Consider the following 15068-nt stretch of genomic DNA (forward strand, 5'->3'; position numbering starts at 1 on the left):
GTGCTATGGGATTGGGCGCGATATGCAGGATGGTCTGATCGCGAACTAAACAGCTTTAGTAAGGTCAGATGGGTCAGATTATTTAAAAGGACTCAGAATGTTCTCAACTGTAGATAAAATGAAATAAATCAAGTAGTTTGTACACAAAACGATTGCGATAGTTGAATAACAATAGATCTTAAATTTCCAAGGAAATTGTTAATTAAAAAAAATGTTTTCAACTAATAAGTTATCAATTTGTGATTCTATTCTTTGCAATGAAGATCAATTTTTAATGAGCTAATTTTTTCTTTTCAAATAGTTTAGTTTCAATTTCGGCAAATAAACAGCAATAAAAATATATATTATTTTAAGCTCTTAATGGAAGAATCGGGAAATTTTACAAGACATTTATTATTGGGAGAAAATACCATACATTGAGATACATTGACTGATCAATAAAAATACACCATTTGCTGCAATAAAGGGACCGTTTTAATTTTGCCTTATAGTTATAATTCTTCACTATAATTCACTGGTTTTTTTTTATTAAATATATTATTTTATTTAATGTGCGGATGTGAACACTACTGACTGTGAGTACTGAATGTGCCAAATCACAAAATTTGCCTTTATAATTGACTTCAAATTTGATTTGTACTATTTTACTTTTTTCAAACGCTCCATAAAGAAACTATAAATAAAGAAATATTGTATGGTACATTATACATTCCAAAATAAAAATTTATTATTTTCTAAAAACTAAATATTAAGAGCTGCGTGTATATATATTGCAAAGCATTTTTACTAACAAAGATCTAATAGGCTGGAGGCGCGCGTGTTAGCTAGTTAACTAATCACATGGCCCGCAAAAAGTAGGCACGTGAATGACAAGATGCTTCAAATGGAGGTGTGAGTTTGAAGTGTGCAAAGAGCAAGCGATTTTTTTGTTTGCGTGCAGCTGATGTTCTCATGCAAGATTGTGATCTTTTTGAAATCCATCACACAATTAAGGACCGATGGACACTTGACTTGATTTCGCACTATCTGCTCTAAGCGCCGATAATGATCCGTATAAAAGAATCAAGGTTCCTCGTGAACCGGTGCACTTTAAGATGTCACGAACATTGGCGTTCTTCCTTGCCCTTGTGGCCCTGAGCCAGGCTCGCACTCTGCCGAAGGCTGGTAATTGATTTTTTTTTAATATATATTGCATTTTTGCATTATGTTTCATTAATGTTTGAATACTCACTGATAATTTAAACATTTAAGAATGCTCGTGGTCAATCAACACTGACCTGCCAACGACCCAGGCCCTGTACATCATCCCCGATGGTCCTCTAGACCTGAAGGGCTTCTGGCTTCCCCAAAGTGGTGATATCGTCACCGTCCCCGATGCCGGACAGGTTCTGTTCGCTTGCCCTGGTGGCACCCTGACCGGCCCTGGCACTGAAGAGGCTTTGCTCACCTGTGTCGGTGGAAACGTGTTCAGCGTAAGTTTTTATTATAGCATAACCATTAAAAATGATAAGAAATATAAACATCTTTTAGGACGTGAACGGCAACACCTACTCGTTTTCGTCCTTGTCTTGCTCTAGGGATCCCTTCCACACTGCAATCAGGCGCAACGGAGCCTCTTGCGAGATTCCCGGGGCTTATTCTCTGATTGACATCGGTTTCCAACTCACTTCCGGCGCCTTCTACAAAATCATCGAGATCTGCTTCGATGACGCCACATCAAATTCCCTGTACTCCAAGTACACTCAGACCAACGCCATCGATGGCTACCAGTCTGGCTACCCCAGACCTGGATTTGTTCAGGGTGAATTCTATCCTCCTGGCTTGGACGTCGATTTCCAGTACTCCAGGGATGGACAGTTGGCTGCAGTTGCTCAGGCTGTGGGATCGACCTCTCTCGCTGGACAGTATGTTCAGGCTTCAGGTAAAATAGCCGCAAGCTGTTACGATTACCTGACAAATATTTATATTCATTGAATATAATATTTATTATCGCGCTTAAAAAAAGGAACTTTGGAAACTTTCAAAAACTTAAAATCATTGAAGATCCACAAAGGCTTTTGTAAAGATTGAAAGTTATTTTATAAAAATTAGAATTCTTTTCCCTTGAGACAAAAATTATAATAGACTTTCCTTAGAGAGCGCCATTTTTTAATTAGTCGTTTTAGCTCTAGCGGATCAAAACTGTTTGGAGGGTGGTAATTTTTTGTCCATAAATATAATTTAACATCTTTAAACGCTACAAAAATTAAGATTTATAAGGAATGATTTTTTTATCATTTATACTCAAATTTATATAAAAGGCCGCATGATGAGGCAAATAATTAAATGGTGCGTTTTCCGCAGGCGACTACTTCATGTCTCGCGGTCACATGACTGCCAAGGCTGATTTCGTTTACGGTTCCCACCACCGTGCCACCTTCTGGTTCCTGAATGTCGCTCCCCAATGGCAGACCTTCAACGGTGGCAACTGGAACAACCTCGAGATGAGCTCCCGCACCTTCGCCGCCAGCTACCCCAATGATCTGCTCGTCTATACTGGCACCAACGGTATCACCCAATTGCCCGACGTTAATGGAAACCCTGTAGATATCTACATCGCCTACGATGCAAACGGTAACGGCATCCTCAAGGTTCCCTACATCTACTGGCGCGTCGTCTACGACCCAATCACCCAGAACGGCGTCGCCTTCGTCGGCCTGAACAACCCGTACAACGACGCTCCTGGAACTGATTTCTACGGTCTTTGCACTGATGTGTGCAGCCAGATCTCTTGGGTCAACTGGAGCCCCTCCGACCAACGGCTTGGTTTCGGCTTCTGCTGTGACATCAACGAGCTGGCTCTTAATGTGCCTGAAATTCCTCCCCTCACCGTCACTGGTCTCCTCACGTAGACGTCGAGCAGAAAATGTTTCATTCCGAGAGGCTGTCCTATTTAATGTCGCATTAAATCAAAAGGGATCCAGACGAATTAAAGTACAAGACTCGATTCACTTGAGGCATTTTTATTGTAAAATAAAATCCTTACATCGAGATAAAAAGGGAAAAGAACGTTATACGAGAAAACTCACAAAAAAGGTCGGTAACTATCAGCTAAGAAAACACAGTCAAAGAATAATAATTAAGTATATACCAATTACAATGAATAAAAATCGATTAGGTCAACAAAATCAGAAAAGGTTTCTCTTCAATCCAATGGGTCGTTTTTGGAAAAGTTCACAAAATTTTGCCAAATACACTTTTTCTTTCTCGTAAAATAGTACTATTTGATGACTGCGTGCATTTTTTTTTAATAGGTGTGAAGTGCGCGAGGGGCAAAATTGAGCTACGTAGGCACAGGGCTTTTCGTTTATTTTTGTTTACACTTTTTCCGTTATAGTCAATTGATTTTTGCAAACATTTTGCGTGTGAGAGTGAGTGAGTGTGTCATTTATTAGATTCGTCTTATCACAGTTAGGTACTGAGTGTATTTCTTTCGATTAATTATCTCGTCAATGGATCGCGGCGGGCAACACAAAAGTGCAAAAATAGGAATTTTCTCAGTGGTACATATTTTACTCCTTTTAAAATTGCATATATGAATGGGACATATTGATCGAGAGACAACTCAAAAGGGTTAAAATGTGCTTCCGCGCGGATGATGTCTTTCCTATTTTGAGCAAGTGATCGTGAGTAGGGTTCTAAAAATACTAACATGCTTGTACGCATCATTATTATTATTACAATTGATATCGATCGATACTCATCCGCAGCGCAAAACCATATAAAGAAGTGTTTGTGCGAAAGTCGGCAAAAACACTCAACAAGCACACTCGTTGCGAAATAAATTAATTAATCAACGAAAAATTATGAAATGGAATGGTAAAATAAGGGTACTCGAGAGCAAAAACACATTTGAAAAAAGACTTATGTGCGAAAAAATCACTACACACTAGTTGTTTTCCATCCTTAAGAACTAGATCAAGAGTTTTGGTAACTACTTTCGTGCGTCATTTTGGTAACTTGAAAAATCGCATTCAAACCTCGCAGGGTAAAATGTACATTCTTATTCAATCCCTAGGTAAAACATGCTTTAAAGCATTTCTCTCTTTTTACTATACAGCTCATATCGTCTCTTGCGAGAGCGCGCCTGGGCGTCTCTTTTGAAAAATAAAATGTCTTTTATAAATTTTTACAAAGTTATCACGCATATTCCACAGCATTTTGTGCCTCGCCTTTCCCAGTTAAGCAGTTTTAAATTCTTTCTTCTATCTATATAAATAGTTTTATACTTTTTAAATCCCATCTTCTTAATATTTTTTTTCTTTTAAATAATTCATCTTTGTTAAGTACCCTACGGAGTGATATATAGAATTCTTCATATTTGATATGAAAGCTTTGGAGGTCAAATAATCTCTGTTCAGCACAAAATACTCGTATTATATCCTTTCGACGAATGGCACTCGAAAAACTAGCAAAAAGAGGAAAATCACTACTGGTAAAAATTGGCACACCATACTGAATGCTTCAACATTCCAAATAAATAAAATAATAAATTAATTAAACTAGATCTGACAGCAAGACGTCGTGTCTTGCGCGTATAAATATATATGTACATCGATCTTCGAAAATGGTAACTTTCGATTGCTGTTTTTCTCACATAAAAATGGTAACTTAGGTAATGGCGGTGGCCTCCGTCCGTGGTACCGGACGAGCGGCCGACGGCCACATAAAGTAAACTTGGTAACTCAATCCACAATTGGCTCACATTCTAAATTCATATATATGTTGTAAAACGAGACTTGGCATTTAAAAAAGTGTCTCGACCGAAAAATTAAACTCTTCAGCAAAACTCCTAGCAAGGCACCTGAGGTGTGATAATCTGCTGATTCATATTCTTTTGCTAGGGGCGGTTAAGGGGGGAATCTGCACTCGGGGATAGGAATTCAGCGAGAAGCTAGGTGGCTGCGTTTGCAACCACCACTTTTTCCTCCTCGGGACTTGAAGACAACGAACTGGAGGTTGTTTTGATCCGCGTCGAATATTTGCCCTCGGTGTGTTTGTACGCAATGTGCTTCCTCAAAGCGTCCCTTGACCTGCACCAAAAACAAATAAATGTATAATTTTGAAATGAAAACCAATAATTAAAAATTTAAATTATTAATTTGCTATTTAAGGTTGTGTTAGCATGAAAAATGTTTTTGCAATATAGTTTAATTATTTCCATAACAATCATTGCAGAGTTTTAGGCAACATTAAGTAATTATTTCTTTAAAATTTAAGGAAAAATTTTGTAATTAAATTTAAATAATTATCGTTATATTACAATGCAGAAAAACTGCTTTTACTATTTATAAGAGTTTTGAATAATTAAATAATTTTGGTGAAGAGAAAATTTTACCTTGACACATGTGAACAGAGGCTGCAGGAGTAGTTTAGGTTCTGATGCGTCTCCAGGTGGACCCGAAGGTTGTACTGGTTGGACAACGATTTGCCACAAATGTGGCATGTGGCGAATAGTTTGTTGCGAGACATCGTGTTGAACGGCGAGAAGAGAGGCCCACTTTGCAGGAAGTTGAGCGGCAAAGTGGGACTCAGGCCTTGCTGGACGGCCTGTAGAAGTCGCTCTTGAAGATCCATGTCGCTGCCAGGAGATTCGTCAGAAGTCAGAGGTCCTAAAATTTAAATAGAGTTAATTGAGGAATTCAAAACATATAAAATACAAATAATTTTCATATAATGCACTAAAATAAATTACATTTACATAATAAAATGAATGAATTTGTTAAAATTCAAACAATTATATACTTCATAATTAGCAGTTATATTTAATTAATTTCCATTGTAATTTGATAATTTCTATGTATGTTATTGTAATAACTGTAAAGTAATTTTTATTTGCATAATATGTCATGTTATTGAAAAAAAAATTATGTCTTATTTAAATTATAAAATTTCAAAGCAAGATTGTTTTAGAACGCAACAAGCTGAAAGAAATATTGCTTTCTCTAAATCATATAGATGATACTGTCGTGAAAAAAATGTCTGTAATTAGCAGCAGGAATGACGTAGCAAGGTCTCTCATTGGTGTTTTCTGATTCTAAATTTTGACATATTTAAATCTGTTTGCTGTTGGCACGCACCGTGATTGTTGTTGTCCGTGCTGAGTGCCAGGGGTTCGTCATGAGAGCAGTTCGTATCCAGAAGCGGTTCGGTAGAAGACGGCTCAGAGGGCTCCGTTTTAGTTGCGTATCTTTCTGGACTCTGCGATGGAAAAAGCTTTTGTAAAAAGCAGGGAAACAAAGGAATTAGATTTCTTTTCAGCTCTTTCTAAAAGCGGCCGAAAATCCGGTTGTAGATCTTACCAGATCAAGTGCGGGTCGGAGGGGGGTGCTGGTGTTGAGCGGGTTGCTGAGGGGCGACTGCTCTGGCGGGGTGAGGTCCAGTTTGTCCAGTCGCGGCCTCTTCGGCGAGTGCAGCTCCATTTCCGGTTTATCGCAACCCTTGCCGTGGGCCTTGAATAGAGAAAAAGAAAAGAGCGCGCGTTAAGAAAAGGGATGGAAATATCATATTTTTCAGGGGGAGAATCGAGAATCTCAGAGATTTTTCTCCAATAAATTTAAAATTGCTCTAAAAATCCACAACGTTTCTTTTATAGTTAATATTATTAAGAATTACATGTCCAAACTAAGTTGAAATAAAATTTAACTTAGCCATAAATTGTTATTACATATATAATAATAGATAATAATTATAAATAAAATTAAAATGTAGAAAAATTCATTTTGGTTACCAAATTATGAAATTTTTGGCTATATTATAAAAAAAGTTTTGTTATTATTCTTGGAAATATTTTTTGCTGTTAAATAAATTGGCCTAAAAAATCATTTTTGTACTATTTATAATAATATGAAAATATTACAAAATCAAGAGCAAATTATTTGTTTTTTATTCTATTAAATTTGAAATAATAATATCTAAATAATATATATACAAAAAGTAGTTTTTTTTTTTTAAATAAAATATATTTTTAAAAAGAGACAATTTTATTCAATTGAAAAAGTAAAATTAATTAAAACCTGTTTAAAACTCACATAATTATTGTGTTGTAATAATTTTATTTAAGAAATTAATAAAGCATTATTTATTACAACAGTATATATCCATATTTTAAAAGAGTGGTAAAACATTAATAAAAATAAAAATAAAGTTGTTCATAATATTTTTAAAATTAGAAAAAAATACTCACATGGGCATGGGGCACTTCGGCAAGTCCTCTAATGTGCAGGGCAGCAGCAGCCGCAAGCAGACTTGGGAGTTGTTCCTGGTAGATGTTGACCTCTCCACTGTACATGAAGCTGACCAGCGCGCATACGTCCGAGTAGCTGGTCTGCGGCAGCACGATTACCGGATGGTAAAAAGGCTGCATCTCCTGCGAGCACACACAAAACACCTTTGTTAGCCCCAATGTGAAAGGACGAAAATTGAGGAAACTGACCCTGAAGAGCTGCTTGAAGTACTGACTGCACGCGGAAAGAACGACTCGGTGCGCACGGATGCTTTTGCCTCCGGCACACAAGGTCACGTCGGTCAGGTCGTTCGTGTCCAGCAGTTGTGGCAACGAGGCAAGAAGGCTGTTCTGGAAATTGTTCCAGCGAAGACAGAACTGCTGTTCCGACCCCATGCTGCCTGATTACTGTAAAAATAGAGAAGCAAAACAACGTGTTTTTAAAAAAGTTACAAAAAAAGGGTTTTGAAAATATTAGGTTAATCAAGTGTGAAAAATTCAATTTTGTGTATAAACCAAAATCGAAAAATATTTTTTATCTCCTGAAAATATAAATATTAAGGAACTATTGGCGGAGATTAAGCTTTTTTACTTTTATTAGACTACAAAATATTACTAACAGGATAATAGAAGACCTTATTTGTGACCTAAAGAAATAACTGATATTTATAAAAAAAAAATATCTTAATTATATCATATTAAATATCCCAAAATAAGTAATTCTTAATAATTAATCCAAAATTTATTTTCGATACTTCAAATGTCGCGTTTTTTATTAACGTTTGGCTGGAAAAACAAACTGAAGATGAAAAAATTCATCGATTAATTGGATTTTGATTAAATTGGAAACATTTCTCAATTGAAGCTACTGTGGTCTGGAAAAAATTTCAAGCAAGAATTAAATTATTTCCAGGGATAAAAATATTTTGCCATAACAATAACTCACTTTTCCTGCAGAAAAAATTAGTTTAAACGCAATCCTCGTTTTGGGTTTTCGCAAGCGCAGTTGCTCGTGTTGGAATGGCCAGGAGGTGTGCGAGCGAGCAAGACAAAAAGGATGTCACGGCGAACGCACTGATATTAAAAGTCGGACGCGGCCGGAGACAGACGGACGGCCGGACACACAGCTCGCGGAGAGAATAGCAGGGGCTGGCCGGGTTTGGCGTGAGTGTCCTTTTGGAAGCGAGCGCCTATTCTAGTGCGGCTCCATCGGCGGCTCCAGGTCTATTTTGCCGCTCGTCAGCCGGGGCCGATTCAAAATAAAATACAAACAACGCTGGCCAAGTGGACAGAAAGAAAGAGCGGACCAGAATTGTGCGTCGAGAGCTGCATGCTATTCTTAGCGCAGACATTCCAGCGCGTGACAATTAAAAGCCCGCACCCCTCCATTTCTAAATCAGCATCCATCTCGGTCGGCTGGCTGGCCGCTTGGCGACCGATTCGCTTTTCTGCTCGCGGCCGCCGCGCCGAGACGCGAGAGCCTCGCGTGTGGCCATTGCATTGCAACGCGCGTCTCGATTGCCCAACGCGGATTTTGATTAAAATTAGCGCGATACTTACGAGATAATGCGCCCCAGCACAGACTCCACCGCCGCTCTCTTGTTCTCTCTCTCTAGTCGCGAGATGATGCTCTCGAGCTCGGAAGTTTGCGCGCCCAGCTGATGTATTATTGTAATGGGGGTTGGCGTCGAGCCAGAGGGCCGTGCAGCAGCATCCCGCCGCCATCTGCCGCCCCGCAGCAAACTCACCCCTGTCTGCAGACGCGCTCCCTCACCCCTTTGCGCCCCTGCAGCTGCCGGCCTGCGACGCAGTTTGCCCCCGTCGCGGGGCAGCGCCTGCATCCATCCAGCGTAGGCAACCTGCTCAGCTTACCTATTGCGCGGGTTGCCTGCTCAAACTGCGTAATTTTATCTGCCCACCGCAGCACCGATTCCTGGATTAATTATAAAAAAAATTGGCGATCGTTACAGAAATTGACACATTTTTTGATGTTAATTATACCAATAAAGCTCAAGCAGAGCAGCAATACTGGATATAGCTGCGTTTAAAAAAATTGTGTTATAGAAATATATAAATAATGTCAGAAACGTTGATTGGTTTTTTACCTGCACGTGATGGAAAAAGAAATAATAACTTGTATAAATTGAATTAAATAAATATGTTGTACTTGTAGATCAAAACTATTAAAAAAAATCCATATTATTCTCATACAACGTCACCGTACAAAAATTTTAATTTTGAAAAAAAGTCTTTTAAAGAAAGATACTCATTGTTTTAATTTAAATTAATTGCTGTGCTATAGAAAGATGATTTATAGTCTTAAGTTGTCTAGTAAAAATACAATTTGCAAATTTACACCCTGTAAACTTGGGGGGAAGAAATAAATTATCTTTTGAAACCTTTAATTAAAAATTAAAATATAATAATTACAAAATAAACGGTTATAAAAAGAAAAATAACTACAAACTTTTAGGATGGCAGTGCCATAAAAATTTAGTTACATAATTTTAGTAATTTTAATTTAATATTTTTTCAAAATTTTTAAGTTTGATCTTTAATAAATCATTAAATAATTTTTTTTTTATCAATTATTCATTTAATTTTTTCCCATGAGGATGCTAAAGGTATCATTATCAATGGAAATACATACATGAGGTGATTATTTAATTGAAAAAACTTTTATTTTCTTGAATGAAATCTTAGCAAAAATATTTTGAGCTGCAATACAATTCAACACAATCAAGCAAGTATTCAACAAGCATTTCATTTTCTCACAATTTTCTACAAATTACTCATTATAACATTTTTACACTATTTCATTACAGTAATTTGCTCTTTCAAACAAATTTTACATGAACGCATTTACACAATCTTGATTTGCTCAATGAACATATTTTTACAGAAACATTGAAGACTCAGTAGAAAATACAGTTTTGAATTAATTTCCCCAAAATTTTACATAGAAATCACAAGCAATTATTTATTATGTTATTTGATTTAAGTGAAACTAACTGTGCAAAGAATTTTTAAGAAACATAAATATATGCCCTAGATCCTACTTTAATAATGGAGTACCAAAATGAAAAAAAAAAAACTTTCAACTTCAATTAATTTTTCAATTTGTATATTAAACATCAAAACTGTTGACAAGACAATCAAGACTCACAATGCAACGCAGCACCATACACATTAATAATTTGAGGCTTAATTGAATGAATTTAATAATTTTTTGACAAACACATGACTTTTCAAAGTTAACAGAATCAAAGAAAACTGGAATTAGTTATGAAAACTTATATTTTAAGCGTTTAACCCACGTTTAAATTTTTTTTTAAATTTTACAATCAAAGATTTTTTAAAGGACGAAACTGACAAACAGACAAAGCGGCAGAGCTAGTAGAACCCCTGTTGCTTGACAGACTTTTTGACAAAGGTGTCGCCATACTTGCCTAGCTTGTACTGGCACTTGGACAACTTGTAGGGGTCGTGCGCCCACATGCGGCACTCAGGGTGGACATCCTGGCTCTCGAAGTCGGCAGGGTGCTGCGAGAAGTCGGCCCAGAAGTTGCTCTTGCGCACGCACTTGAGCAGCTTGTAGGGGTCATGGGCAAACTGCTGGCAAACGTACGGGTAGTCGCCGCCCTTGGCCTTTCCTTCGGCAGACGAAACCTGGCGCTCGCACTTGGCCAGACGGTTGATGTCGTGCACATAGCGCTGGCACTGCGGCGACACTTCGTAGTCCAAGTCCTCCTCGGGCTCGTACAGCTTGCGCTCAGGGTCGCGCCTGAAACAAAATATTGAAAGTTATTTAGTTTTCTAAAGATACTATTATGTTTTGGTGTGAAATTAATTAAAAAAAAAAAAAAAAAAAATGAAGAAAATTAAATTTAATCCAAGGTCCAGTTATATTTTGATCTGTATTTTAACTATAAAATTATATAGAAAGTTTGCAAAACTCACTTGTACTTCTTGTCCTTCTTGTCCTTGCGGAGCTTGAACTCCTTCTTGGCCAAGAACTCATTGTTGTCCTCTGTGAAGTCACGCGCCCAACGAGGATCACGTCTCACTTCTGGAAAAACGTCGTCGTCCTCATCGTCTTCTGGCAAAACAAAAAATAATAATAAATAATTATCTATAATTAAAAAAATAAAACATAACCACTGATTTAGTTCACATTATGTTAAATGAAATATGGAAGTAAAATAATAATGATAATTAAAATTTTGCAAAAATTCATTTCGGATAAAATTTAAATGAAATTTCAACTCACCATCAAAAATTGGGCGTTTGAACTTCTTGCTTTGCTGCTTCTCGAAGGCCTTGCGCTCCTTGCGTGGGCAGTCGTCGATTCTGTCGTACCCGGAGCACGGAGACTTCTTGCCAAACTCGGAGTCCTGCATGCTGTACTGTTCGTCCGCGTAGGGGCACCGGCTCGGACGCTGAAAGTCATCCTTGTCCTTTCGGCCCGCGAGCGCGACGCTGCTCACAACCAGCAAAATGGCAATGCACCTTTTGAGAGAAGAAACAAAAATATACTATTATTACTTTCAGAACAATAATTAACAAATTAAAAAATTATATAGCATTTGAAATTTGTAAAAAATATATTTCTAGTTATTAATTAGGGAATTCAATTTTGCTTAAAGATTAAAAGATAACTTTAAAAAATTGACTTACTTGAGAGACATGGCTGCTGAGAGATGCGACGTGACCTGCATGGAGTGGTAATCGCGAAAGAAAGGTCAGGGCGGCGACCTTTGCTTTTATACCTCCACCCACTCCTCGCTCCGTCACCCCCTCTAGTTGGTGCGTATAGGTTTGTGGCGAACGCCCGGGCCGGTCATTTGGCACCTGGGAAAGATCTGGGAGACGGTGACTCTCACGAACTCTGCACTTTTTGAAGGCTTGGGATTCTTTGGTCTCGATGACCAAGGAGAATTCGAGAAATTGCAAGAGCGGCGACATGGCGATGTTGGAATTGCAGCACCAAATATTAGAAAATTTTAAAATCGCCAAGAGTACTGGTGTTAATTAAACATAATAAATTATTACTAATTTATGATCGGTTTGAGTTTTTTCGGACATAATTTTAACTAGCATGTAATGACTTGACGTGTTCTACGGGCAACATTAGCATGTTATGAAAGTATTTTTTGTGCATGTTGATGACTTTAAATTTGTGCTCAAATGTTTAAAACTTTTATCTCATCTAATCTGAAATCTAATTATATTTTTATCCGACTTCGTTAATTTTTTTACTATCAACAAAGTAAATTAAATATATTGAATTTTTGGATGATGTATTTGGGCAGAGAATGCCCAAATTATTAATGATTAATGATTTATTTACACAAGAAAACCTTATGTTTAAAAATTAAAAGCTTAATTGTAAGCATAAAATTATCCCAGTACTTCAACAATTTTTCATGAATATTTGTATAATTTAATTTTCTTTTATAAATATTTTTAATTTTTTATAATTTTATTCCAGAATAATTATACATAAGCGCAGATATTTGCAGCACAATTTTTCTATACATTATTTCTGTATTATCGCCTGCATATCCCGTCATCAAATAAAATAATTTTTTTGGAGACCAGGAGACCATATATTTTTATAATACTTTTGTTAATTTTTTCATTCATACTACACACTTATACGAAAATTCATAATTTCAAATTAGTTTTTATTCATTTGTATAATAAAATAATACTGTACCAAGTCAACAAATATTTCGCAAATTTCATCTCTCAAATTTTGATTCCGCTCATGGCCCTTGTAATCCCTTTCCATAAACTGCATGAAAGTTTCGTCGCTCATCTCGCTACTCGGCGTCTTTTTGTGCATGTGCAGCATCGGCCGACACAAAACGGCAAACAAAAGGCCATAGAGCCGCGACTCTTTACAATGGGCCTCGAACTCGGACCAGTCCAACTTGTAATCTTCGTCCACCGCTGCGTTGAATTCCCGGACATAATACTTGAGCAAGGCGCGTTCGTGCTGCGAGCGAAATTCGCAACTTGTACTTGTGTAAAGAAAATACAGCAAATCGGAAGTGGCCGGCGCGAACTTCGCCAATTGATAATCGACCATTTTCAGTTCCAACTCTCCCGTTTGCTCGTTCCGCCGAAACAAAATGTTGTTCCCCCAAGGGTCGCCGTGGTTCAGCACGTTTAACATTTTATCAGAACGCTTTCCGAATCGCCTCATTTTGTGGAAAAGGTCGCCACCTTGCAACCAAGTTACCACTTCCGAGTAAATTTCCTTCAAAAACTCGTCGGTCAAATAAAGTAGCCCTTCAATTGCCGACTCGAGAGTTGATTTGAAAAATTCTCCGTCTGCTCCGTCAAAAAGCGGGTTGTGAGGCAGAAAATGAGGAAAGTTTTTGTCCCAATCAACACCCGTAGAGGCCGCGTGCAGCTTGGCGAGCGCCCGGACGACGGCCCTCGCGTGCTCCTCGGTGAACAAATTGAACCGGAGGTCGCCGATGGTGTCGACCGGACACTTAAATCCACTTGCACACAAGTCTTCAAGCACAAGCACGCGATCTTGGCCGAAAAAACAATCTACCACCAAAAGTTGGTCATCGGCCCTTTGACGCAACATCGGCGCGTACTTGGTTAGAAATTCGATTTCTCGCTCAAAAGAGTTGCAATTGTCAACCAACTCAAGTTGCTTTGAGCACAACGGCAGTCTTTTGACCACAAAAGAGTCTCTTTCACCCGATTCCAGATTCACTCGCACTCGCAGGACGAGCGAAGTGATTCCGAGCACGTTTGCCGTCGCCCTGCTCACCACAAAGTCGCGCAATCGGCTCACCCCCGGTCCGTATTTCTGGCGGAGGGCTGCCTCCAGGTGGCAAGGGTCTACCAGGGATTTTAATTCGGAGTCGCTGCTCATTGCTAGAGGAATAAAAAAACCACGAACAAAAAATGTAGAATTGGAGGTTTACAGTCAGCGTTTGGAGATTGTTATCTAATCTTTTTCGACAAATTTGTTTTGGTTTTGATAAGGATCGTGAAAGTACAAAGTGCGAGCGCATAACAAGTGGAGATGTGAGGCTCCTTTTTTAATTATATTATGTAAATTATGTTAATTCAAATTTATCTTGATTAAAAATGACTCTAATTTCTTAATTTAAAGTCAACTCGCAGAAACAAATGGAAAGCCTGAATAAAATTAATCTAAAAGATGAGTACTTTTTTAATATCTAGTTTTATTAATTAAGTTTGTTATTAAATAGATATTTTTTCTGAAGAAAATTGTTATTTTGCTATAAAGATTTTAATTTTATTTTAGCACGCCATAGCCCATAATTTGTCTGAATTTGTTATTAGTTTATGTATTTTTTATTCCACTCAAGTCATACAAAAAAATAAAAATAATTAAATAGGAAAATGAGCAGAAAGGGTATCACAACTTGAAGAGGTCTGCTAAAACGCAGACACGGCCGCCGCGCTGAACCCACACTATAATTATTGAAAAAAAGAACAATCACAAACACTTCAAAATTGCTGCCACGTATAAAGAGTTAATAATTATAATTATAAATACATAAACATGGTGATAATTTCATTTTGTGTTACAAAACTAAAAATAAAAACTCCCAACTTTTCAGGTTAATCCTTTTTTAAATAAAAAAATTATATTTGGAGCACACCCTGTAATTATTTCCAGCTTTGTTACGCTCAACTTTTTGATGCCCCTCCAGATAAGTGTGACGTACGTGTGTGTGTCAGGGTTGAGCTCAGTGTGTTGGCGCCGGTGTAAAAAGCGCGCATGGATTATGAAAGCATTCAAATT

At 37.6% G+C, this 15068-nt stretch overlaps 3 protein-coding genes across 7 annotated transcripts; 1 reads left to right on the plus strand and 2 right to left on the minus strand.

Moving 5' to 3' along the window:
- The first annotated feature begins 1035 nt into the window (after positions 1–1035).
- Positions 1036–2990, plus strand: LOC132199337 (uncharacterized). The gene is made up of 4 exons (XM_059623975.1): positions 1036–1164; positions 1252–1472; positions 1531–1921; positions 2344–2990. Exons 1-4 carry the CDS (start codon positions 1095–1097, stop codon positions 2889–2891), a joined length of 1230 nt encoding a protein of 409 aa, XP_059479958.1. The 5' UTR covers positions 1036–1094; the 3' UTR covers positions 2892–2990.
- LOC132199339 (protein tramtrack, beta isoform-like) lies at positions 2987–8985 on the minus strand. 3 transcript variants are annotated; one of them, XM_059623977.1, is made up of 7 exons: positions 8825–8985; positions 7475–7672; positions 7226–7408; positions 6342–6491; positions 6120–6255; positions 5378–5651; positions 2987–5072 (listed from the first exon to the last, which is right to left on the minus strand). In XM_059623977.1, the coding sequence occupies exons 2-7, from the start codon at positions 7658–7660 to the stop codon at positions 4934–4936; spliced, it is 1068 nt and encodes a 355-aa protein (XP_059479960.1). In that variant the 5' UTR covers positions 7661–7672; positions 8825–8985; the 3' UTR covers positions 2987–4933. The 3 variants fall into 3 exon arrangements, with proteins under 3 accessions (XP_059479960.1, XP_059479959.1, XP_059479961.1); XM_059623976.1 differs by lacking the exon at positions 8825–8985 and adding an exon at positions 8211–8732; XM_059623978.1 differs by lacking the exon at positions 8825–8985 and adding an exon at positions 8211–8726 and having other exon boundaries at positions 6120–6240.
- A 1361-nt stretch (positions 8986–10346) lies between these two features.
- LOC132199884 (uncharacterized) lies at positions 10347–14420 on the minus strand. Of its 3 annotated transcripts, none has more exons than XM_059624972.1 (4): positions 11942–12101; positions 11535–11773; positions 11225–11360; positions 10347–11048 (listed from the first exon to the last, which is right to left on the minus strand). In XM_059624972.1, the coding sequence occupies exons 1-4, from the start codon at positions 11980–11982 to the stop codon at positions 10658–10660; spliced, it is 807 nt and encodes a 268-aa protein (XP_059480955.1). In that variant the 5' UTR covers positions 11983–12101; the 3' UTR covers positions 10347–10657. The 3 variants fall into 3 exon arrangements, 2 of the variants coding, with proteins under 2 accessions (XP_059480955.1, XP_059480954.1); XM_059624971.1 differs by having other exon boundaries at positions 11225–11363; XR_009442141.1 differs by lacking the exons at positions 10347–11048; positions 11225–11360 and having other exon boundaries at positions 11629–11773; positions 11942–14420.
- Positions 14421–15068: the final 648 nt, after the last annotated feature.

The sequence above is a fragment of the Neocloeon triangulifer genome, unplaced genomic scaffold (assembly GCF_031216515.1).
Source record: "Neocloeon triangulifer isolate White Clay Creek 2 clone unplaced genomic scaffold, ASM3121651v1 ptg000014l, whole genome shotgun sequence".
NCBI classification, from domain to species: Eukaryota; Metazoa; Arthropoda; class Insecta; order Ephemeroptera; family Baetidae; genus Neocloeon; species Neocloeon triangulifer.